The following is a 26586-nucleotide window of genomic DNA, read 5'->3' as shown; positions in this document are numbered from 1 at the left end:
ACTTCTTTACAGTGACGGTGACAGAGCACTGGAACAGGCTGCCCAGGGAGGTTGTGGAGTCCCCTTCTCTGGAGATTTTCAAGACCCGCCTGGATGCAGCCCTGAGGGATGTGGTTTAGGCAATCCTGCTCTAGCAGGGGAGTTGGACTAGATGATCTCTAGAGGTCCCTTCCAACTCTGAAGATTCCGTGATTCCGTGATTACAGCACCAACCTACCTCCACCCCAGCCCAGCGGGGCCGAACGCAGGCTGTCATGGCCCCCCCCAGACACTGCCCCTCAGCTGCCTCCCGCAGCCAGCGCTGCCACTGTCCTTGCCGTGCCGTACCCACCCAACCCACACTCAGGGACAGCGGCTCCACTGGGACATCTGCAGTTTCAGGAGGTTGTGTGCACTAAGAAACTTCATTCCACACAACCCATGAAACAACGAGATGGCAATAATTTCACTTACTAATTGCTCTACTCTAGATTACAATAATGATGCAAAAGAAACAGCTGCCAGCCACTCCCTGAAATAACAAGTCATTTCCACCATCCCACTTGCCTGTCTCAAAAAAAAAAATATCCCTTTGCCATAGCAAACTGATCTGGAAGCTTTACAGCTCCTGGAGGAAATCTTGCATCATGCCTAGAGACCTTTAGAAAAGCACTGGCAGCAAAATAAATTATTTACAGCACTATTTCTGACAATACAATCTCCATAAATGATACAAGATTGAAGGGTTTAAAAATGAGTGCTTGTGGCATGGGGCCCAAGCACATGTCTAATAGAAATATTGATTAACTCGATTTCTACAGACTCTGTAAACAGTCTGATGAAAAGGGAAAATGCAAGTATAGTTTTTTTTCCTTTGCTGTAAAGTAGGACAGAGCAATCACTTCACCCAGTCAAAGTAAGCCAAATTAAAGCTGTTTTGGATATTTACAGAATTAGTTTCTCTTTAAAACAATCCAATCTAAATGTTGTTTACCTGATTCTAAGTCATGACTTATTTCATTTCCCCAGAATAACTCAGTCAGTCGAGGCTTCTGGCTTCCAGCAAGATTCCTGCTGTTTACTTAGGTTTTCCAGCTGGGTTGAATGATATGCAAAGAGGTCTGAGGACTTGCTGGAGGTCACACAGAGAGGAAAGTCACTTGGCTCCGCTAGCATAATAGCCCCGAACTTTTACAGCTCCCAGGACTTTGCTCTAAGCACCAGGCTAACCTTCTCATCAAAAGATACTAAATCTGTTCTCAACATTTCAAACATTTGCGGATTCTTAGGAAAAGGCACTTCCCTCTATAAAGAATTTGAAGCAGCTCTGCTAAAGGGTGCAATGAAAATCTGAAGGCACTAAATGCACATGCTCACAATTAGAAAATTCAACGGAAACTGCTAACGTTAAGTTTTCCACTTTCAACAGCAGAATTTGCAAATGTATTTTGTCACGCAATTTAAGAGAAAGGAAACTTCAGGGGATGTTTAAATAGAGTCTGCCTAAATATTTTGTTTAAGGGAACTATTTTAATTTTGGCTAGAATTTACAGGGCAAAATATCCTAGACAATCCACAACGGCCACCAGACTTCAATTCATCCCAATCTGGACTACCTACACGGCCAAGGACAAGCTATTGCATGTCTCAATGCCTCCATTTCTGCAGAGCTACAAGGAAGATGAAGAAGTGTTCACTCCTACAGTCCCACCAGGACAAACTGGTCTGCTAAGCAGGGCTCAGGAGCATATTTTTTGGATTGGTTGCGGGGCTTTTGATTTGTGAGGTATGGTTTTGTTTTCCCAGGGCAGCGCCAGGGACACGTACCACTTGAAGAGCAATTTACCTCCCGTGTGCCACTGCAAATGTGCTTGACATAAACAAAACCCCTTGAAACTCTGACACGACAAAAGCAATGGCTGTAAACTCCTATTTAAACACAGCACTGACGCTAAGAGAGATTAACAATGATATTTTGGAGAAAAGGCATTTTTGCTAGTAATTCACCACCCACTCCCATTCATCGGGGCATGAGCATTACCATACATCCTCCAAGCACTGCACGGCCCTCCAGCAAACCACTTTCCACTTCTCACTTCACCCCAACAGGCCTCCTGCCCTTCTCCATTTATACTGCTGTCATCCAAAATACCACTCCTTTTCACTTCCAAGCTCTTCAAATTCATGCCCTGATGTTCCTCAGCTCCTCTTCCATCCCAGAATAATTCAGGCAATTGTACTTCTGAGATCTGATCCGCCAGCTCAGCTCTTCTTATGCCCTTTGGCTCTTCCATTGGACCAGCTTCCATTTCTCAGCTTATTCTTCTTTAAACTTCCCTCTTCTTTTAAACCTTCAGAGTTTATTATCTTTATGTTGTCCCTGTGTTACTCACTCTATCCTCCTAATGGACATCTCCAATTAAACCTTAATTATGTCTCATACCAACAGCTGTTCTCAGGCTGATGAGCGCACCCTAGAAGAAAACCCAAGGCAAAAGGTCTTGCCTGTTAGACATTTTGTTATAATCCAAAGGTCACACGTAAAGATGCATAACCCATTATCTGACACTTACTCCCACATTATGAATTTCTTTTTTTCCGTTTAAATTACTTCAGAAGAGGTTACCCTGCCCTTAACAAGGACAAGCATCTTCCCATGGTGAGGTTGTACAGTCTAAAGCTTGGCAAGCCAACAAAGGTACAGTTAGCTGTTTTCTTCCACTTAAATAAAATTTAATGTCAGCCATTGCTTCAGCCAGGCGGTTTTCAGGTGTTCTCCACCTCTCGTGCTCCATGAGCTCTGCATCGCTGGGAAAGCAATGCTGGCTGTCAGGTTTAGCACACCTGGTACACACCAGGCACAGGACAAGAGCCTTTTCTACTTGCCAGCCCCTCCTGCCACAGCACTTCTGTTGTGCCTTGGTGGGCTCAGACCCAGAGCCGATCGCTAGCCTTCAAGCAAACAGCTGAGCATGCCTCAGTGCTCCACCACGAAGCACTCATGCTGCTGGGGTTACCACGGTTCTCCAGCCTGACCATGAACCAGCCAGGACAGGGGGTGGGGATGGAGAGGCCAAGTTATGCCAGGAATGAGCCTGGGGAATGCAGCAGAGGTCACATTGCAGAGCGGGTACCAACACATGCTGCTCATTCCAGCCCGCGGCTTGCTGAAACTCCTGGACGGAGCGCTCTCCCAAAGCCTGGGAAACGAGCAGTGGGCGATGACCTGCACCCACTGCATCTTCATCCTGCTTAGCATATGCCAAATACAATAAGATGCATTAAGTCAAGTCTTTGCTCTACCCAGCACATGATGTGATTGGCAGAAGAACTTTTTTCCTCCCTCTAATTCTGCTGATAGTATGTAATTCTGTTCATCGCTTTAGCCTTAGCCAAATATTTATGTCAAGCTGGGAACGAAATGCCAGGCACAGAAAAGGGGGCGGAGGAAGGCAATCTAGAAAAAGCTTATAAACCAATTTCAGCACACAAAGCACTTCTTACTTCTGCCCAGTCATACTCAGATTAACAATAAGGTCGCTATGTTGACCATTCCTTTTTTTAATTAACCTTCAACAGGTTAAAGAGCTGAAGACCACGGTATTAGATAATCAATAAACCTAGGCACTAATTCCATACCCACAAAACAAATGTCTTATTAGGTTAGGATAAAACCTCAATTGCTTGTTACATGCAGCAACTACCTGCTAGTGGGGGGCAGACGGACCCTGAAGTACTAATGATGGCACGTACTGACAAGTACTTGTGCACATCAGCCAGCGCACCCGAACTGCAGTCGATTTTTCAGCCACGTTGCTGCTCCCAGGCAGGGATCTAGCACGTACATCACTTCTACCACTTACCCAGTTCTGGCTGAATGGGAAAATTCATTATTCATTTAATTTTAAGTAACAGCCAAAGGGCCCAATCAGCAGCAGAGTGCCCCAGTGCTGTGCTAACGCTGATGAGGAACGGCTTCTCTCTGATGCAGAGGTCTCAGCACTGTAGTTCTTTTGTTAAGAATATGCCATCATTTTCTTAAGGGATTCGAAAGCAGAAACAAAGCCATAAATTATTTTCTAATTGCTTAGCAGTGAACAAAGGCAGAAAATGACCTGCTGTGTCCCAACTCTTCCAAAGGCACACGTGAATAAACAGGACCGCTGGAAGTCTAACAAACTGACAGCCCATCCCAGGGAACACAAAGAGGAATGTTTGCCTAAACACTGCCTTTCAGCAAGACTGTAATCAAAGAAAAAAAAAAAACATGTATGATAAGAAAGATTCCTGGTGGTTCTGGCACAGTGATTATTTTCTACGTAATCGGGAAAGTTTGGAAACATTTGAATATGCCGTTTTGCTGGCATCCTTTCAAAAAAAAAAAAGAAAACACCCAAATGGCTGTAGTTCTAACAGCAAACAAGGCCCCAAACCAGTTATTAAACCAAAGTGTTATGGATCCACAGGAAAAAGCAGCACATTTCTTCACATTTCCTGCACTAAGAATGAAGAGATAATGGAAGCCTGTACAGATATCTGGTATTAGCCTGTCCACAGGACAGGGGTATAACTATTACAAGTTAAAATAATCAACTTGCTTTTATCGAGGAGTCAAACAAAAGAGCAGAGAGCAGAGCTCCAGCTGCCTGTCTCAGCAGGGACGGGACTGAGCAACGTGACACCGTCAGATATTACGTCCTGAACATTAGCCCTCCTGTGATGAGCACTCAGTAGGTCCAGATTCGATGACTTTGAAATTGATCCATGAGCCATACTAGGTTTGCAGGAAATCATGCCGGCTTGTGTTTGCCGAAGTGACTAGAGATTAAACAAAGAGGCAGAAAGACCATCAAAATAGGAAAAACGGGAATGGCAAGAATACCAATCAAAACAAGTGAGTAACAGCAAGAGAGGAAGATAAACTGGCCTTCTCCTTTCTAGAGAAACATGAACATCTCACTTAAAAGCTTCTTACAACTACGGGAGTATCATTTCAAAATCCCACCAAAAGCCAGCATGTGCTGAGCAAATGATGCTCCTCACAAGACGATGAGTCCAACAAATAATTGCTTCTGAAAACCCACCGAGCACGGGGTGCTCCTATATTGTACACCAGCTCTCCCTAGAGGCAACCGCCTGCATGGAAGGGACTTAACCTTGGTACGACTTCTCTGTGCAAGGGAAAGACAGCACAGTCCATGCGTACAGGGTTTGGGGTTTAATACAAGTTAATGCTGTTTATCTGAACCGGGCCAACAGAGGTAGCTGTGGAATATAATGAGATTGTGATGGAAAGAAATGCACAGCCTGAACTTTTAAGCCGCAAAACAGCACTAAGCCCACAATTCATTAGTTATTTTTTCTAAAACTGGGAGGGGAAGGAGAAGATGTATCTACTGAAATACGAGATAAATCACTCAGTGGGTATTTCTCAGATGCCTGGGAATAAAACGTATTGCAAGGCACTATTAATGTTTATTATGTAGGTCTGTTACAACACAGTTTATCACCAGCGATCTTCAACAAGCTCAAAACCCATGCCTAAATTAGCCTGGAGTTTTTACAGAAAACAAAAAACACGGGTGCACAGCCTGGAGGGGATCTCACTGAGCTAAGCTCTGCCATTCCTCCAGCAGTTGAAGTCTGCAGGCTGGCGCACTGCTGATTTACACCCCCAAAGCCCTCCATGTGCAAGAGCGTAGCAGTGACAGGAGACGTAACACATAACCCCTTTCATTAGTCACATTGAAAAATCAGAAATAACTCAAGATATCTTAATAACAAAGGCCAAAATTCACTTTCACAGCTCACCGGCAGTACTGGGGAAGGGAATCAATCCTTCAAGGGAAAGGAATGAGCGGTTCAAGTTGTTAGGGATGGTAAAGGGGCTGCAAATGCTGGTTTTTAAGTTGATAAAAATATTTTAATGAATCATTCCTAAGATTAAGGGGGTTTAATGGTTTTTTTATGTTTGTTTTTTTTTTTTTTAAATGGATGTTATCCCATAACAAATGAAATAAAAAGAACATCCTGAATTTTCCCGTTAGCACCCTAGAATAGGCATCCCAAACCCATATAACCTGAGTTATTAAACCAACAGTCGCAGCACATTTAAGAGCTCCTTGCATAATGGCCCTATTGAAGGCAGTTCTGCAGGGGGACTCTGCGTGTGGACGCCAGGCAGACGTGGCTACGTTCGCCTGAAATGTAGAGGTCTGCCATCAAAAGGTGTTTTGTCCATGAGGCAGAGAAACACACACCCCCGCAACACACATCTCCCCACAAAAAGCCCTACATCAGTCAGCTGTGCAACATCACTGCTTTAAGGCATTCACAAAGTGGAACAGCAGCAGGAAAACCCGCTTGAGCACCCCCAGAGCGAGCAGGGATTCTACCAGCTGCCCAGGAAAGACCTAATATAAGCCATAAAACTAATTTCAGCTTCAAATAGGGAGACTGCTCTTCTCTATCTCTCTCTCTAATTGAGCAGGATAGCAAGCCATTGGGACAGCAGAGGAAACCTGCTCTTCTCCTCTCCCGGAGAAACGTAATGACATGATGGCGAAGTGTTTTTATCAGTTCCCCAGACTGCGAGAGCCAACTCTGCACCATTCATCAGGAGGAGAATGGACCAGGAGAACAATCAGAAATCCATTAGCAAGCTGCCGCTCGCCTCCGCGGCTGCCTGAACTCCCGATCAAATGTCAGAGCGCTGAATGGCTTCTATTACTTGAGAGGAGGAAAGGACCCGGGAATTGTTTCAAACCGATAAAGATATTATTACAATTTTTAGCTTTTATTAGCATCAGGGCAACCATTAGCAATTTACATTGTGTCTTTAACCAAGTTTCTCAAATCCAGGATAAAAGCTTCCAGCATAATTAAAATGGAGAAAGATCTGCTCCAGTACCATCAACTCACGCCACAAGGAAAGAGGGGTAGGGGGAAAGGAAAACCAGAGACGGAGGTAGGGCTGCTCCTGGGTAGGTTTTAATATCTAATTTTTTACTGCCTGCATTCAGAAGCCAGGGCTCAACTGTGAAATACCGCAAACTTGCACGAAAATGGCAACAATTACCAACGCTGCTATTTATTAGCAGGGGAGTGACCCCATAAGAATACATTAGCTCATCATCAGTATTTCAGCCCGCTCCTCTGCTGAGCTGCAGGCTCCTCTCTGCCGTAAGTAACACTTTGTTGTCCACGTATCACAGCACAAGAGAGATCCAAAACCAATCTGCTCCATCAAAATCTTCCCCTCTCCCAGTTACTTGTTCCCTTAGATGAAAGGCGATTAGGCTGTTTAAAGAGCAACGCAAATCGCCAGGTCATATATACATTTGTACATTAAAAACAAATGTCTGCACCATCTCTCCCCAACGTTATTTACAACGCGTCTGAAAGCTATTATCTGAGCTATTACCTGGCACAGAGACTAGAATAAGATATTCTGAGCGTAATAGCAGCATATCACGTATTGAAATGATTTGTGCAGATTCACTCCATTCATATACTGTTGATGCTTAAAATATAACGAAAAATTTAAAACAGGAAACTTGCACATGTACTAGGAAGTAGGGAAAAAATAATAATTAAAAAAAATTAGGAATTCTCCAGTGCAAATATTTCCAACTGCAAACTGATTCTCATTATATTTCATCTGAAAAAAAAAAACAAACCCAAATTAAAATATCAAGCAAATGTTGTGATCCAGCTAAAAGCCTTAAGCTGCTTCTTTGGTTTAGCAACATTAATTATTGTGTCATTGTTTTCAACTCGTTGAGCTCCTCAAATTAGCTCAGAAATGACTACAGCAAAAAAACCCTACAAAATCTCAACAGAAATCTGTCATCCGCAATACCTGAACTACATTTGAATCACGGTATTTTTACCTCTAAAACAGGTAACAATGAAAGGAGATCAAGGTTGTCAGCATTTCCATTATGAAACGCTAGCCATAAAAACTACTACTGTAACATCTCCGCATTTTTTATTTATTAGAATTTTTCTATTTTTCAAGTGAAAGTCAGACTGAAGCTCTGAAGTGTGATAAACCAATGTGGCACTGTCAGATCCTTGAGGACTAAAGGTGACCGACCCAGGCTGGGACACACTCACTGCGACGCTGGAAGTCCGATACATGTGCAGTGTTTAACACCAGTGTGCCCAGCTATCACCATTTACACACGGGAGCACACCAGTGGAACAGGAGCTGGTTATCACCTTAAAGCTCTGTTTATTTTCCACCAAGACAAGAGGGAACGCATGCCCAGCTAAGCAGCCTCACAAACTATTAAAAGAGCATTTTAATCCACACAGATCCCAGCAACTCTCCTTCATCTGCACAGATCAGACCATACACATGGACATTAAAATACTGTCAATAGTGGAAGGGATTACAGCTCGCAGCAACACCCTCCAGCCACTCCACGTGCTCCGACATGCCACTCCAGATCTATTGGTAGTCCCGATGCTTTACCAGTTGAGATCTCCTAAGCAAATTGTTTGCAATGATACCTGCTAAATCATCTTTATTTCAGAAAAGTCATTTAGGGGTATTCAGACTGATCCGTCATACACTGGATGTCAGCTGACAGGGAATCTTCTTTAAAAAAGAACCGATGGAGGGGGTGTGATTTGCTTACTGGTAACGAGTCTCAGTGGTTCATGTAACGCAGCCCGGCATGGATCACCCATCACCAGCATCCGAAGACCCTGGCATGGCTGGTACCAGATGAGATGAGCTATTAGTTATGGCCCAGCTCCTACAAGCCAGATGTCCTCACTGCAACCCGAAAGCCCAGCCAGCAGCCTCGCTGACAGCATCAGCAGCTGGGGAAGCGGGCAGGACATCTAAATTGCCCTAAAAAGCCCACAGCCCTTCCACCAGGCAGCAGAGCCGAGCGCTCGCTGTCACTGCCTGCGGATCTTCTGAACTGAGGACTCTTCTGCCGGGGGTCTCACACCGGCACCTTTTAAAGTGCTACATTCATGTAAATAAGTAATGTTTTTTAAGAACAAATTAGTTGAGCATATTCTATGAAGTTATTTCATTTGTTTTTGCTCCTGTTCATTTATTCCAATCTGCTGCACCTTCCCCTTGGAGAGGTTATTAAATGCTCTGCTAATGGCCGCCAGCACTCATTTAATTCTTCTTAATGAACGTATGAGTGAGTAGCGGAAGCTATTATGTGGGGCTTAATAAAGGGCGGGAAGGAATTTCCTAAAATTTATTGCCACAGGCTGCTGCTTGAAGATAAAATAAATGGTAATTGCTTGGAACAGGAAAGAGGAGGATGATAAAATGTCCCTAGACATGAGGTAAAAAAAAATAAAATACCAAGTGCTATGAACCAAAATCTCAAAGCCCGAAGGATCACAAAAGCAAGATGGCCTCCTCCCGGCTTTTAGCAATCCTTCAGACTTTTCCTTTGAACAGGGATGCTGAATGATGAACTCAATCTCAGCTGGAAGGATTCTTTTACGACACTAGAAAGACAACCATTCATACATAAAAAAAATAAATGGCATTAATTCAGACAGCATCTTATGAAAGTATTATTTGCAGGAAAGGGACAATGTGGAAAAAATGGAAGGACAATGTTTCTGGACTATTGAGTCCAGCAATACAGTCTTTCCTAAAGTACAGGGTTTATGGTATGAAGGAGACGCATAACATTTTGCTACAATTATGTTTCTTCTTTCCCATCGCTGTTTTGGTCAGGGCTGATGGAAGAAGGGAAATTGCTGAGAGGTGGACCCGTGCGTTGTTTCTTCAATTTCTGCTACTGTTTGTTAAAATAAATAAAAATCAGCGAGCTGAACGGGAAAGAAAGTGTCTGAATGGGAAGTGGCGAGTGCCTGTCCTGCAGCAAAGTGCTGCAATCATAGTGGCAGCCTCCCAGCAGGGTCTAGGTCAGAGCTCAGCAACTGGCGAAAACAAAGTGGAAATCAAAATCCCATCCCATGTAATCACAGTCTAAGAGAAAAATATGGGTTTTCAAAACAAAGCTTTTTATTATAACACAGAACAGTCTCCTGTCCACACAATCCTTCAGGCTTCACTCAGACAGTATGATCCACTCATACAGATGAGTTTGGGTAAAAACTTTGATCAGTCTCATCAAGAAAGCTGAAAAACAAGTTTCTCAAGAACGGGTCTGATTTTTTGTTTCCACTAAGCAGTTGGAGGTGATATTTGGCACATTAGAGACTGCCAAAGCATCGACTAAAATCAGACTATTCATGAGTTACATGAACTTGTACGTTTAATTACAGAAGCAGCATTCTGAGATGGCAACACTCTTGTGATTAGAGCAATAGCTCAGGAGGTCCAGGCTGTGGTGGCAGAGGGGAGCAGGGACATCTACACGTCACCTTATCCGAGAGCCACCAGCGTTTCAAGTACAGCTGCCCCACAAAAGACACAACCAGTCTCTAAGCACCATCTTCCCAAAATGCAGCAGGAAGGAACAACTACGCAGAACTATAGAAAGAAGATGTCAAAATAGCAAATTGAGTGGGCATCTATTTCCCTTTACCTAAAGGGGCAGAAAGAAAGAAATACTATTTTCAATAGCAAGCGAATATATCTGAGAGCTTAAAAGTTGACCCAAGAAGAAAAACAAGATTAGGTTTGCTTTTTTTTGCTGCTTAGGGCAGACAAAGCCCCTCTCAGAAAACCACCATTTTTCATGCCAGCTTTCACCATCTTAAAACCAGACAAAAAGAGGATAAAATCCAATTTTTCTTTTTTAAATCCTTGGCAGGTCACCTGCAAGCGCAGGCCAACAGCTTTTCTAGCAGGCAGTAAGAAATTATGATTTTCTTTTCTAAACAAGGATTTCAGTTCCTTCAGCTCAACAGCAGGATTTTCATAGTCTGACAGAATACAAAGCAATCAGCCAACCTGCAAGGGCATCCAATTTGAAGATGGACAGTTGCTTCTCCGAGAGAAAAAGCAACAATTTGGTAGAGATAAAAAACAAAACCAAAAAAATCAAAACAAAACCAAATAAAAATCAGCTTTAGCACACTGAAGACAAAAGGTGAGCAGCTACAAGATGAGCGTGAAATGTCAGGGGATATACTACACAGATTCACAAAGGACAGGTGACTACTGGATAGGCATCTACCGGCGAGTGTTACACAACAACAGTTTAATCTTCCCCCAGCCCAATGAAAAATCAAAGCAAAATGAATGTGCATAGCACTGTGTATCGGCACTATTACCTTTAATTTAAACCAGCAAACACAAGTTATCCCATCCCTTAGCACCTTCAGGCATTTCAACCCTCCTCTTAACCCTCTAACACTCCTATGAAGAACTCCTGTTACCTATTTACATGGGCTTACAGAGCAAGAAGTTGCAGTTTTATGATGATAAAGAACATAAAGACAATAGATCTGTTTTTTGACTTACGAACAAACCAAGCAGGTACTTGTTAACTACCGGTGATGTGCACTGCTGTTGCCTGCTACAAGGCAGAATCCAGCATTTCGTTTGGCTCGGTGCTGGCGCATCCCTGGAATCACTACCTACACAAACCTCAATTACCCAGCATGAAAATATACATTTTGCTTATCCAAGGACAATCCTCGCACCAAGGAGAAACAATTGAGAAAAAAAAAAAAATCTCAATTATTCTTTCAAACATAACACTAGCTGATGCCAGGCAGAAAGAAAAACCTGCCTATTTTTTTTTTATTTGGTTTGGTAGCAAGAGTTTTAATTTCTACTGTATGCAAGAGCCAAATGTGGGAGGAAAAGCGTAGGTGGGATAAAGGAAAGTAGCAACGAAGGTCCTTGTCGCGGTTTATCTGTGGTACGCTACGTTTCAAAATAACAGGAGCTCTGTCATCCAGGCTGGCTCATACCCGCCCCCGCAGCAGGAAGCGGCAGAAGAGCCCCGGAGAAGCCGTGCACATTTCCGTCGTCCTCCTCCCCACATCTGCCTTATCTGCTTTTACTTGTGCCTCTCATAAAACACCCCCAGGCCAGCCCCCAGCGAGGTCAGCTCCTCCAGCCAGACCCTTCATCAAATGTTCCACATATGATCCCAAGCTAAAAGCAATTCTCTCACCACAGCAGCAAACCCGGGATGCTCAGACTGATGCATTGGCCTCCGCCATCGAGAGTCAGGACGGGTGATTTGTACTGAAGAGGAGTTGGAGGTGGTGTATGGTGCAAGGGGATGAACATAAGTAGATGCCAGCACCAGTGTTCCTGGCTCTGGCCGGGTGTCGTTTAGGCAGCACCTGCATTCACACAACTGCACAAAACAGCAGGGCCCCAGTGACAGTGTCGGGGTCTAGGGGCACCGACAGAACTTACTAGCAACAGCTCACCCACGGACCTCCTAACCCCCACCCTTTTCTTGATAGCATTTATGGTTTCTTTTTAAATGGGTTTTTTGATGGGGAGGGAGGAACAAGGGAAGAGCCCAACCTATTCTCTTCCAATTTGTCTAAGGAAATCCATTTGTTCAGATTGGTATTTGGCATCATTGTGGTAATAATTTGTAATTGTACTGCATATTTGTATCTGTTTTAAATAAATCAGAATTTCTTTACAAGCCAGGAATGCACCCTACTATTACCTTTTCAATGCATCTCTCCTTAAGTAAGGCCTTCCTCTCCAGAGGAGGCTGCCAAGCTCTCACGGATGCATCCCTTACACAGGCTGCACAAATGGGTACCTCCACGGCGGCTGGTACGGATACGACCACAGTACACACCAAAGCAAGGATAAAGAGAACTCGGATCCGAGCGTGATTGTGTAAGACTGTAGGAAAGAGGTCTCCAAGGTAGAAGAAAGCACCTCTACTTGCATGGGGTTAGTTTTACTTCTAAAAATTTTAGAACTAGTACATTTTTAAAATTCAGCTGCTAGCAATTCCAATTTGAAAATCATAAAAAGTACTATATTAATAATTGAAACATAAAATGCCTGTCTGATTCGCTCCAGTCCTCAGTCCCTCTCCCCAAAGGGCTTGATTTGCCTTAGGGGAGCGTTTCACAAGCAGCACATCAACTTTCTGAAATACAACTTCAGCAGATGAAAGCCTCATAGCCACAGAAGAGCTGCCGACCTTCTAATTCTGGAATTTAAAAACGGTGACATCCACGGAGCTATTTAAACTAATTTAAAGGTAGAACGACCAAAGTATTTCAGCCCAACCAAGCCCTTCAGATACCACACAGTATAGTTACCTCAGATGCGGCTCACCAGCAGTCTCCCCATTTCAGCCACAACATCCACCCTTTATCAGCCGGCAGACAGCATCCCGCCATTACTGCCATGATTCACCGAGACCGGAGTGATGAGGCACCCTCAACACCGGGTGATTCAAGCCTATCTGGTGGCCATGAAACGTGTCTCATACCAGGGGCTCCAGATCATCAGGTTCTGAAGTGCAGCTGAAGCCCACCACTTCCTAATTTGGAAGCCTTGCAGATGAAGGAGATGTCTGAGCTGGAAAGCATCTGCTCCACTAGTGTCTGCATCTTTCACCTTGATGCTTTTAATGCCTCTGTAGTTATGCAGGACTCAATGATGCAAACACAGCCAATGCACTGTAACATTCGTTTTTCCGGGAAGAAGTAACCCAAGACATCAAATTAGAACAAAAACACCTCACCAGATTTGTGCTCCTTATTCCAGTAAGTGGAATACAAATATTTTACGTTAACATTTCGTGGTTCTTTGAATCTTTACCCGGTACCAAATGCAGCATTGCTCACTCTTTTCATTTAATGTTCTTCAAATCCTGTGTTTTAAAACCACAATTACAAAGCCACACTACTGCTCAGTGAAGTTTGCAAATGCTCTCGGGAGAGGTCTCCTGACCGACATTGTGGCAGGTCTGCAACCAAGTGTTATGCAGCACCGTCGCTTTGCAGAGGCAAAACTGCAGTGACGAAAATGATTACACTAGCATTTAAAATTAGTATTTGCCTCCCAAAATCCAACCTTTATTATTCCAATTCGTCCTTTTGCTTGGCTCAAAATATCACCTACTTGTTTAAGAGATGTTAGTAGCACTGTGTGTTTTGCTAACCACTAACAGCCTTTAGGATTTGCAGCAGACCCATCGCTGCAGCAGGTCCAGAACCAGCTCCTAGAATCCGTCTGCAAGTTGTACTTCTTATGCAATACAAACCACACAACCATCTGGTGGTGGACCTGTCGCCATACAAAGCCTCACTGCACACCCACCCTCTAGCAAGAGCAAGGTAAAAAGCACCAGTAATTCTTGCAGTGAGGTCTAATTAGACGGAAGTTTCCCCAACAGATTTTTTTTCCTAATGCCATGGAACATGAAGGGTTGAGCAACACTTACACTGTCTTATGTGATCACCTTGTAACAATAATTACTACTTAATACCTGAAACATGATAGTACCTTGACATTCAAACCCTGTGTGGGAGGCACTATTTAGACATAACAGAGAATCCACAGAACCCAGAGAAATCGCAGGTTCTATATGAACATCAACAGTATCAAATGATAGGAACAGCTTCATCTACCCTATGGTTAATTTCCAGTAAAGGACATCTATTTTGTATTAAAGAGCTTCACATTTGTGAAAAAAATAAAAATGTATATAGTAAATACATTTTATTGAAATCCATCAATAGCCTTAAAATAAGTAAAGGTTGATTGCAGAGAATTTTAAATGCATCTGCTTATCCATCAAGCTAAATATATTTAAGAAGAAATAACAGCTTGGAATGAATTCAACATTTTTTACTTGAGCTTTCCTAGGTTATTTGCAAACATTAGGTGTAGCCAGACAACAATAGCTCTAATAGCTGTTCCAGTAATTTTGGCTAAACTAGAATATACCTTTTAAACGAACATTATGTGTTGTCAGATTTACAGAGGATATGAAGAGAGCGTAGAGCTAATAAAAATAATAAAAACCCATTCAAGCATACATATTTATGGCTTAAACTATTTTGCTAGATACACTAAATCATCTTCATTATTATAAAGTTCTCCCACCCAAAAGAGATCTGAGTAAAACGGAGTATTATTAGATTACAGCTTTGCTTTTGTTAGCATTGTTATGACTTCATAAAAGTTTAACTCCACAATTAGCTTTGTGATAGCAATTCTGACATTCAGACAACACCAACTGTGTAAATAGCTGTAACAGGCTGAATATTGTTTTCAGTTATTCCCTGAGCATCCTCACCAGGAAAAGCTCACACATTTAGAAATGCTGGACACAACACTACAACAGGATTTGCAGAATCAATTTCTATACTGAGAGGACCACACAATTTAATAAAAGAAAAAAAAATATATATAGTTTTAAGAAGTCAGTGTGGCATAAAGAGGTGGAGGAACGAGATCAAATGCAGAAGACAGCAATAAATGAAAAGGAATACAGCACTGAAAACTATTTCTGTTGTTTTTAAAAACAAAAAAAGAAGAACGGGCTGAAATGGAGCTTGAGGAGGTGAGGGACCAAGATTTTCCCGTTAACGGCAAAAGCAAACATCACCTACCAACCTCTTCTTCATCAGCAAGCTAGCTCAGAAAGATTATAGGCTCTACAAGTAACTAAAGAGACTTGACAGCCACTATTCCTGAAATTCATGGCTGTCACTTCTGACCCTAGTTCTTGCCATTAGCTTTTGCTCATTTCCAAGACACTTCTTACTGCAGGGGGTTTGTTTTAACCAGAGCAAGTTATTAAAAAGATTCAAAGAAGACACCTGGTGGTCAGTGCACCAAATGACAGTTTAATTTTCTCAAGATTCATTACAAAGGTATCACAAAAATCCAAGTGAAAATAGTTGAGCTTACTGCATAACAGCCCTGTCGATAACCCACTGTGGTCATGTCAGAAAACGAGAAAACAGAACTCAGAAGCAACCCTTCACCAGTTACATTAAATGAGACAGCACCTAAAAAGTAGCCTTTGAAATTGAGCAACTTGAACACAAATGAAATAGCAAACATTTCCTGAAAGACCAAACAATTTCCTATTTACAGTTTCCATGTCCTTATCCCACTACCATTCACCCATTCAGCCTCTGGAAAAACAACATCGTTTATTCTGGGAACACACACCCACACAAAAAAAAAAAAAGGCCACGAAAAAGCCATCAGTTCCCCCAGGTGTGGATTGGCAGCTGATCACTGTAAAAACCTGACAGAGTCGATGTATGCGTGTCAGTAAATTCTGGATGCATAGAGTAAGTGAAATTTCCTCCTATACAGCATCAGTGATGGGAAACACGGGGAACATGCCCAGGTCACTCCTTACCTCCAACAGTGATGGATATCAGACAGGGAACAAACAGCAGGTCAGTAAAGGGTGGAATCCTGTATTTCAGCAAGCTTTGCCATCCCAAAACCCAGGCATTTAACAGGGAGCAGAATATGTAATTCAGTATTGACTTCATCACACACTATTCCCAGCTTCAAGTCCACCATTTCCTCTTTGAGGCAAATGTGGAGTGCAAACCCCAGCAGATTAAGGTTCAGCATATTACTAGTTTATATGCTTTAAGGAGAGACTGGACCAAACAGGATTTGCTACTGATCAGATGGCACTTCAAAGGATGAGTCCACAGAGACAGACTAGACACAACTCAGGCCCTGCAAAGGCATATGAGGAGTACTGAGCTGATATGGAAGGAATAAGGAAAGAACTAAAGTCAGTCTAAAAGATAAATGCACCAAAATGCCTTAGAAAAGCGGCACTAATGGATAAGAAGCTTCTCAAGGCAGGCAACATCTAGCAATATTGATTCTTTAATACACACAATGAAACCAAAGTCTTAATAATTAATAATCTGTTGTGAAATTCTATTCATTAGGTAAAAACAGAGCACAGAGATGACACAACATAAATCAGGCAGCCTCCTCACTCATGAAAGAATGATGATCTCACTTGTGTCCCTGTGAATTAGCAGCAATCACTGCGGAAAACCAAGCTCATGCTTTTCACAACCTAACCACTAACAGCAAGGAAGAAATGCTGGGAAAGAACAAAAAAAAAAAAACAAATCTAACTTCAGGGCTAACTTAAGAAAGTACTTTAGGCAAAAACTAAAGCAATCTGGTACTCAGAACATGCTTGACCCATCCTTACAACCAGATGTGTGGAAAGAGGCTCCTCCCAGAGCATAACACACCACTTTAGCAGGTTCCTATCAAATTTTGCCATCAGGGCGGTGCAACTTCCAGCCATGTCATGAAAAGTTATGCTTAATATCTAAGTGCAGAATTGGCATTAAACTTGCAAGTTTAAAGAAAGAACAAAGTTAAGAACTAAGGAAAGCTCTAACTAGGAACTAATTTAGTTAGGAACTAAGGAAAGACATCGCCTTAGGCAGCTTTACTTACTAAAATTGTCTGGATGTTCATTCCCCTTTTTGTCCAAGATTCCTTTTTAAACTGATAAAATGGATATTCTGGTAAGCAGATTAATAACCTCTAGATGTTGTTTAGATTGATCTTCAGTCAGCATAGAGCAGGATACGAGCTGACTGATAAGACAGTCAACAAAAGCAAAGCAACAGGAGTCCCTCCTGCTTCTGCTGAACTGCTCTGCACGTTCCTACGGTAATGGACTTCTGCCATTCACAACAGACCTTCTACAAGGAGACTCACGACTTCTCGCAAGAGTGGCACAGGACATCTGAAATGACAAAAAACTGCTGGGAGAAGACACTACTGCTCTTTATACGGCTATCAACAGACACTGCAGATAGAAGGCAGACCCGTTCCTCTGGACAAAATTAAAAAAAAGGAAAGCAAAGTCCATCTGCAATAATAACTGCAGAAGGACAGTAGTACTTTAAACACTTCCTTCAGTCTGCATGAACACACATCAATCAGAGCATTTTATATAGCTGTAAGAGATGACACCTATCACATACTGAACATCAATTCTCACACAGCACCACGGCAATACACGTTTCAAACCTTACGGTATGGATCGAGTACACCGATGGAGCTGCAGTAATGTCCTGGGAAATCTGGGGATGTTAAAATACTCCAAACAGTGACCGAGGCCTAAGGCAGCACTATGGACCTTTACTGAGCACAGCACGGGTATCAGCTGGATGTTAAGAGTTGGACTAACTATGGCAGCCACGCATTCAGACAGCCTGGTATCAGTTACCAGCGTTCCTGACCCGACACCTTGCCAAGACACTGATTACTGTCGCATCCACACAAGTAAACACAGCACAACCACCCAGGACTGACAATACTCACCCATTTATTTCTGGTCTGTTTTATCAGAGTTCCTATAAGTGCAGCTGGAAACACAACCCTATTTTCCCGAGACACAACACAACAGCATCCCGCCCCTAAAACGATAAGCAACAGGACAAGGCTTTCCAAGGCCATTTTCATCTTTCTCACCCCCGTGATTTGCCACGTGCCACAGAGCCCATCACAGAGAGCACCAGGGATGGAACTACGGATTCCCAACTCTCAGCAATGGGACTGTGTCAATAACTCACTTTCAAGCTTAAGATTTAAACTCTTCAATTTAAAATACTGCAAGATTGTAGGTAAATGCTGAAGTGTGCTGAATGAGGTGATCGCTTACAAGCCATGATTTCTATTCTAATACCCTGCAGCTTTCTTTTGCCTCCCTGTCCTGATCTTCTCACATAGTCTTCCTATTAAAATTTGTAAATAAGAATGCAGAACCAGCACAATCCATTAATTAAAGTCTGGCATACAAGCAACCACTACCTATTTGTCATGAAGGAGATGAATTGCTTAAACATGGCAAGTTATCAAAGATTAGTCAGTGCACAAAACAGAACTGCTTTTGCCCAGGAAAAGGATTAGCGTCTCCCCATCATCATCATCTTCCACCTCACTGCGTGGAAAAGCAGTTTAGCAAGCCTTAACGTCTCTTTCCTAACATATTCCAACCCTAGATCAAGTTTTGTGGAGGAGCTTCTTCTTAGCAAAACCCACTGGAATTTGATAATTGGAGCAGGAAAAAATATAGCAAGAGCTTTGTATGATGAAAAGGGATATAGTCAGAGGCAGTAAACAAATCTGCGTTTGGTGTGTGGCAGATATCGGCATTAACCAGACTAATACCGAAGCACATCGAAGCTGGATACACAAGCAATGATCTCAAAAGCTGGGGATAAGTCCCTCCTAATAGAGATGGAAATAAAAGTTTGGGAGCTGCCAAATTTCCAACCTAACGACGAAGAAAGTTGTGTCAGTTTAGACCGCAGACCTGAGCTACTGAAGGCAGGCTCTAAATAATGGACTCTTAATGAGGCCGACGCTAACGATACAATTTCAGGTGAATGGTCTAAAGCAGAATCAGGAGTAGCAAAGCAGTTTCTTTCAAGTCTCAGGTTTTGCAGTTGATGAAGCAGACACGGAGTATAAAAATGCCCTGAGGAACAATGGAAAGAGATAAATGCAGGGTTTGTAACTACATGGGTTTAAAGAAACGGAGTTCTAGTATGGAAGGAATCTCATTTAAATCATTTCTATGTACGGGCAATTGACTATCTAATAAATGTATATTACATATAAAGAAGACATATTGAGCTCACCTGTAGGATAAAGGATAATGAGTACAAAACCGTATGTTATTGCTTGATCACCACCTGCTATGGACCACCCAGCTGATAAAAGTATATTCCAAAGCCGTACAGTTATTAATAACATCTTACTCGCAACAAAAAAAATAAATAAAACTTCTTGGAATTATGCATTTTCCTACATGGTATGAAAATGATAGGCATTTTATAAATTAATAAACACCAATATAAATATAACAGAATATACTGTAGCATATACTCATATATGCTGGTCAATCACTAAGTCCTGAGGAAGGAACCAGTTATAAAGTAATTTGCTCATTTTCACAATCCAAAGAGTTGAAACATGAAATTTAACAGTGTAAAAAAACATAGATTATTAAACCTAAAGACTCTTAAAAATCATTTTTTTAATCAATAGTATAGGAAAAGATACTTTTAATTGGTTGTTTTGGTTTTTTTTTTTTTTTCCTAACAGTGAATTTCACAGGGCACATCTCCAGCTGGCAGCTGTGGCAAGCTTATGCTATGGATCTGTTTCATACAATTACTTCCTAATTAAAGCACTAAAACTTTCAACACCCTTGTAAGAAAAAAAAGTTCAGATCCAATATGAAAGAGACTGTAGCAGGCTGACTTCAGCTACATTCAGCACTCAAGGTATAAGAAAAATTGGTCTAGTTCCTGGAGTTCGTCTCTCTTTACAGTAAGGTAAACAGCTTGGTTAAGCTTTCCCATCACTTATCTGCTGGAAGAGAAACTATCAGAAAGACCACGTTTTATCACTATGAGAGACTAAGAAAAGAACATTCTTGTGTGAGTGCTTTATCAACTGTATTCTAAAGATACTTAAAATAAAACTCAAAGCTGAACAACTGTCACTCCCTGGTAGTGTAAAGGTGTAACACAAATTAAAAAAATAAAGTTCCTTCTCTTTCTACCAAATTTACAGTCAGCTGTAGTTGTATTACTTAGCAGAATGTCTCAAACACAAAACAATTAAAAAGTTTAAAGACCAGCTTGATATCTATTGGTAATCCATTAGATGTAACGAGAAGCAGCATATAAGAAAGTCTCATATTCAAAACGTCTTCAGAAGGTTTCTTCTTCCTCCCAAATCAATTATTTCTCTGACTTTCACAGCAAAACCAGCACCAATGACAGCAAATATGTACATCAAACTGTAGCATCATTTGAAAGACCTGTATTTCAAGATATTATTTACCATAATTTTGCATTGTTGAATCAAAAAAATCACACTCAAGTTCCCACTAACATGCCGATGGAAAGATGGTCCCCATTCCCAGTCACCATCACAATTTACACAAAACTCAACCCTCTGGGCTCACACAAGTAGAGACACCACTCAGGATTTCACCTCCCAGCAGCATCACAACCGTCAATTGCGCAATAAATGAAATTCAAAGCTGTGAACTAAATCCACCACCTCGCTAGAGTTACTCTAGCATCTCTTCTTCACCTCAGCATTACAGGTCAAAGGATTAGAATTACTTTTTTTTAAGCCTTCAGGTGCTGCTTTTGCTCAGAGATACTGTTCTACCAAGATACTTCAGGGAATCTGCTCATCATTCAGCACTGCAACACCTACCCGAGACAGCTAGAGAAGGTGTGGTGTTTGCCAATCACTCCCATTAGCTACTGCCAACTCCGGGATCAGAGTTGAGCCCTGTGGGAATACGCCTTCCCTTTCTGAAGTTTGAGTTTTCCTGAGATTAATGTTCTGGAAAGGCACAAGACACACTAGCATACAAAATTTTAAACACATTGACAAAGTCTTTTATGTTAACTGTCTACTGACCATGGCTTTTCTCTGTTGGATATTGCCAAAAAGCGGTGACTATAGACTCATTTCTCAGCCTAGAAAAGCACAGGGGAAGAGGCCAACGTTGCCTTTATACTTTCTCTCAATTTCAAGCTTGCAATCAATATAAGAGATGGAGTAATCTGCGTCAAGATGAAATCTGTAAAATCCTGCCAAGGGCTACTCTGCTGCCCAGGGTAACCACGCCAGCACCAACTCCAGCTTGTAAAACATCCTTAGTGCGGAAAGCTGCAATACAAAGAAAGAAGCCCAAAACTTGCCCATAGATTATTTTTTCCCCGCTTAATGCACTCCTCAATTGTCAACTCATGACAAAATTTAGAGCCTTTCTGCATTATTCTCACAGAACATTTGACCACCAGCAGAGCTGATTTCTGGCCAGTTGCCTCCTTGCTTTTCAGAAGGCTCTGGATGCATTGCTTTGAGCGCTACAGAAAGTGTGACAGCTGAGAAATGGAATTACTTCCCTGAGTTATTTTGCTTTACACTGTTAGTATGTGATAATACTCACTAACATTTTCGGCTAAGATTCAATACCACTGAAGCAATTAAGATCTACAGTGCTCTGAAAATCACAAACTGTCTGCTGAATGAGCCTCAGGAGAACTTAGCAGGCAGTGGTCTCACTGACGCAGGGTCATGAAACAGCTTTACAAAAACGCAACCGCAACAGCAGAGCCATGCTACTACCAACTCCACTTTTTGTTGTTGTATTATGGGTTTTAATATACAAGAACTTAAAACAAGTACCTTTAAGAGTTTGACTATCTCTAGGGGTTTGCTTTAAGCAGCCCACCCTGGAATTTCTCCTTGAGCATTTTAGTTATGAAAAGCAAGAAACATGATTTTCCTGGGACAAACTGGTTCCCCCAGTATGACAGAGAAACCAGATACAGTGTTTGGCATTTAGAAGAAACTGTGTAATGAAAGTACTGAAAGACAAACACATACAAATTCAAGCCCAAAAAAAAATGCCTTTTTTTTTTTTTTTTTTTTTTTTTTTTTTTTTTACACGAAGTGTGGCCTATGACACCGTACCTGAATAGGACTGAAGACATTAAATACTATCCTGTCCATTAATTATAAAGTATGTCAGACTATATACTTCAAAGACAAATTATCAATTAAAAAAAAGGGAGGGAAATTAAGAACTTTCTAAAACAAATGTTGTTGTTCCCTCTGTATTTTCCCAGATATTTTAAGTTAGCATTTTTCAGGACAGGAGCAGCCCAAACTCAAAACAGAGCTGAACAACAAATGACAGTGGTACAGCCTTCTACTGTCTGTGCTTCGAAGAACTGTTTCAGATGCTCAAAGGAGGAAACTTTTCCTCATGTGGATAAGCGAGGCTGATCTTTTGCAGTTCTCTTAACAGATGTCCTGGCCTTGATGTCCCCTTTCAAGTTTATTCTTTTCTAAATCAAGACACTGAGGTCTCTTGTGGGCATATGGTGTACGGACATTATAGATGCTATTTTTCTTTGCAAATGTGCTAGGATCTCCTGACCTCAGGTCATACTGGCGAGAAGTTACCATCTGCCTATTCCTGTTAGATGATCAAAAAGGAGCGTTTCTGGCTCTTCTGCTACATCAAAACGCCAAAGGTAGTCAGAATATCGTACTGCTTGCAGTTAGCGCTCTTGCTGTATCTCATCTGACCTTGAAACTCTGTCCAAAGTAGTAAAAGCAGCAACCAGACTGGGGGTGGAGGAGCGGGTGTATTGCAGGACTGAAAGCACAGCTTGGAAAAATTCAGCAGTGGGTTTATCACCAGAGGGCCAAGGTAGCCCTTCCATTCTCTAACCTCCCCTTAATTATCTTCAATTTCCTCAGTGCAAAAACATTGTATGGGAAATTAAAAGTACTAACATTAATGTAACTCAAAACAGTACTTCAACACAGTAGTACATACACAGAATCTCTGTGTCTTTGCTGAACACTGCACAGGATTTCTTGGGCCCTTCTAGAAACACAAAATTAGCGAAAGTTTGAAAACAAAGCCCAGCTAAAACAAAATTCAGTCAAAACTTTTCCACTAACTAGATTGTCTTCTCAGACCCAGCAAATATTTCAAATTTTAGCTATACAAACATTACAGAAGCAGTTTTGTTTTATTCACAGATAAACTTCCTTGAGAGGACAAAACTGTTGAAGAAACTTTGTCAAAATCCCGTTCTCCAGCTGAAGATAGCAGCCAGTAGCGTGTCTTCTCAAAGAACATTAGAATTAAAAGAGCATTGTGCAAAAGTAAGGATTATTCCAAAAAGTTTCAGTGAAACAATGCATTTCTGCACCTCACTTCTGTAGAGATGATTTCAGTTTACAATTTCTCTGGTAATTTTTTTTTAAAAGAAAAAAAAAAGCAACATTTGGAACAGTCATTAAACCCATCTCTGAGTCCTACGGAGCTTTTCATCTGGCTTCTTTCCTGAGATTCTCAGTCCCCTCTTAATTTGCAGAAGACCAGCAAGTAACTGGGTTGCTGTACCCCTAACTTGGCCACTTTATCCTCTAGCATTTAAATCCATCAGAGCACCAGATGAAGGCTTAACCAGCTCTGAGAAACCACTAACCAAAAGTGCTATAAATGCACTAAGTGAATCAACAAGACACTGTTTTATTCCAGCCAGTTTTCACAACAGCACTATCCACAAACTTTCCAAAGGAAGTATTTTGGTTGTTGTTGTTTGGTTGGGTTTTTCTCCAGGTAGCAGAGTCCCTTTTTTAAAGATAATTAAAGACGGCTTGTCACTGACCATAGCATCACCATCGGCTGTGGTTGGTCTATACCTACAAAACAGACAACTCGAAAAGGATAAAATACTTTCCCAGACTGTAAACCAGAACATACCTAAGGCAGAAATGCGAAACTTGTACAATGTTTAAAAGTTACTTCCTTGTATTTCACATTTAGTTGTACAATAAACTCTCCCCAGGTTTCAAGCAATCCGGCCCAAGTATTTTCTTAATAATCACAGAAGATTTGCATTCAGGAGCAAGGGAGAGAAAACAAAAGACTTCCATAAAGTACAATATCTCTGTATCTGCACCATGCCCTTGAATAAATCCATATTGCTTCTAGCTCAGCAAATCAAAATTAAACGAAAAGAAATACCAATAGAAGAAGCCTCTTACCGTGTTCCACAAAGACATTACAGTGTGGGCCCCCATGCCTCGATGACTCCTTCTTCCCTGCTCCTTTGATAAAGTGCAGGGCAGGCAGACTTGGCCTCCTTTGGTCCCCAAGAACTTTTCCAGGCTGCTGCCCCATAAAGTAACTATGGGCAGCCCTTCCCAGGACGAGAAGTTTTTGAAGTCTGTGATCCCTGATCTTCCAGGTTGGGAAGGAGCTTTGAAGGAGAACGTATTTCAGGCAGGTGCGTGGTTGCACTCACTGCAGGATAAAGTCACTTGAGGTGAAGAATTAAGACAAGCGCAGATCCCTCCAATGCTTTTGAAGACAGCAACAAGGCTCCTTAGGTGACTTTATGCAAAAAAAATGAGTAAAAGTTCCAACTGCTTAGTAATGACCAAGCGTTACCAAAGTTTCAGGTTGCCATACGTAGTGTGTCTTCCACCAGGTAAAGGAGAATTAGTTCATCTCACAAAGCAAGAAACCACAAGCAGGCTCACCCAGGGCAGGAAACAGCCATTCCCACTCCAACCAGTGTCAAGGTTTCTTTTTTTTTTTCCTCCTTTTCTTTTGCATAGCATTGAGTTAGCAAAGGCCAAAGAGCCACCTATTTGGCTTCAAGTATCGTTGACGTCCAGCAGGATCAAGAAGGCTGGAACCATGTCAGCTCGCAAGGCGAAGTGGTGGCGGCTCTGGGCCCGGCCGGCCCCACACACGCCGTGGGGCAAAGGAGCAGGACGGGGGGCTCCTTCGGTCCAGCCTCACGACGCCTCGCCTTCTCCCATCGCAAGCCTGGGGCCGCCTGCACCGCCGCTACCTCTCCCTTGCAGAGGCAAAGCGGGCCAGCGGGCCGTGAGGGGCCATGGTGGCGTCGAAGCAAGGCTGGGGCAGCTGGAGCGGGGCAGGTGGCCGCCCTGCCGCCCGCCTCAGACGCAGCCGGGTGCTGGGGTGCGAGGCCGGGAACGCGCTCCGGGAGGCCGGTTCCTGCACAGCAGCCAGAAGAGGTCAAGCGGGGGTGACCGGGCCGGCTGCATCCCCGCGGACGGGACCGGCGGCAGGGGAGGCCCGGGCAGGCGGCGGGGCTGAGGCCGGCCCGGCCGCAGCGGGAGACGCGGAGGGGGCCGGGCGGGGGGCGGCGGGGCCGGGCGGCCGCACGCCCGGGGGGGGCCCCGCCAGGCTTGGCAGGAGGAGGGGGACGAAGAGCCGCAGGGCAGCGGGGGGGAACCCCGGGGGCTGCCGCCGGGGGGGGGGGGACCCGCGGTGCGGAGCAAGGCTGGCGGGGGGCGGCTGCGGGCGGCGAGGGAGATCCCGGAACCCCCGGCGCGGCGCAGCCCCGTCCCCGGCCGGCGGGGCGGGCGGTCACATCCCCTTCCGGCCCCTCCTCCTCCACCGCCCCCGCCTCCCGCCCGGCCCGGCCGCGGCCCCGGCCCGCTGTCGGCCCCGGGCGGGCCCCGCGCCCGCCGCCATGACGGGAAACCTGCCGGGCGGCGAAGGGGCGGCCCAGGGGAAACGGGGCGTGAGGGGAGCCGGGGCGGTTCCGAGGGGGAAGCCCCTGAGGAGATGGGGGGGAACCTCTGAGGGGGATGAGGGATCGAGCAGGGGTTGGGGCGGGACTGTGAGGAGAATGGGGGGTGAAGGGAGCCACGAGGAGGCGTCGAGGGGCGAGCTGTGAGGGGAACGGGGGGAGGATGGGGGAACAGGGGGCTGGGGGACACGATGGTGCCTCCAGGGTGAAACCGTGAGGGAAATGGGGGTGCAGTGAAGGGGCCTGAGGGGACGATGAGGGCACGAAGGGAAAGAGGAGGGAAACGAAGGGGAGCGGGGTGAAGGGGAAGATGGCAGAAATGACAGGTGGAAGAGGGAGTTGCTAGTATAAAATCACTATCACATGCTAGCCAAGGACCCAGAAAGCTCATGCGGAATCCCTTACCCTTTGCAAGGGCTACCCAAGCTATTTTCCCCTAGATCCGACAACAAGAGCTCGCTGGCCCGCAAGGCAGCTCAAGACCCCTCCTGCACACAGGTGTCCAGGGCCATGGCCAGCTCTGGACCACGCATTTCCTGCAGAGATGGACAGGGA

General features: G+C 43.5%; 1 protein-coding gene across 1 annotated transcript in view; it reads right to left on the bottom strand.

The window, feature by feature from the left end:
• ABL1 (ABL proto-oncogene 1, non-receptor tyrosine kinase) overlaps positions 1 to 25616 on the bottom strand; it is an 83399-nt gene extending 57783 nt beyond the window's left edge. The window contains exon 1 of the mRNA XM_054220582.1: positions 24509 to 25616. Coding sequence (XP_054076557.1) covers positions 24509 to 24644 — 136 coding nt within the window. The 5' untranslated portion in view covers positions 24645 to 25616. The remainder of the gene's footprint in view (positions 1 to 24508) is intronic.
• Positions 25617 to 26586: the final 970 nt, after the last annotated feature.

This window comes from Rissa tridactyla, chromosome 14 (genome assembly GCF_028500815.1).
Source record: "Rissa tridactyla isolate bRisTri1 chromosome 14, bRisTri1.patW.cur.20221130, whole genome shotgun sequence".
In the NCBI taxonomy this organism is placed as follows: domain Eukaryota; kingdom Metazoa; phylum Chordata; class Aves; order Charadriiformes; family Laridae; genus Rissa; species Rissa tridactyla.
Note: the sequence above shows the minus strand (reverse complement) of the source record. Positions and strands in the feature narration are given on the sequence as shown.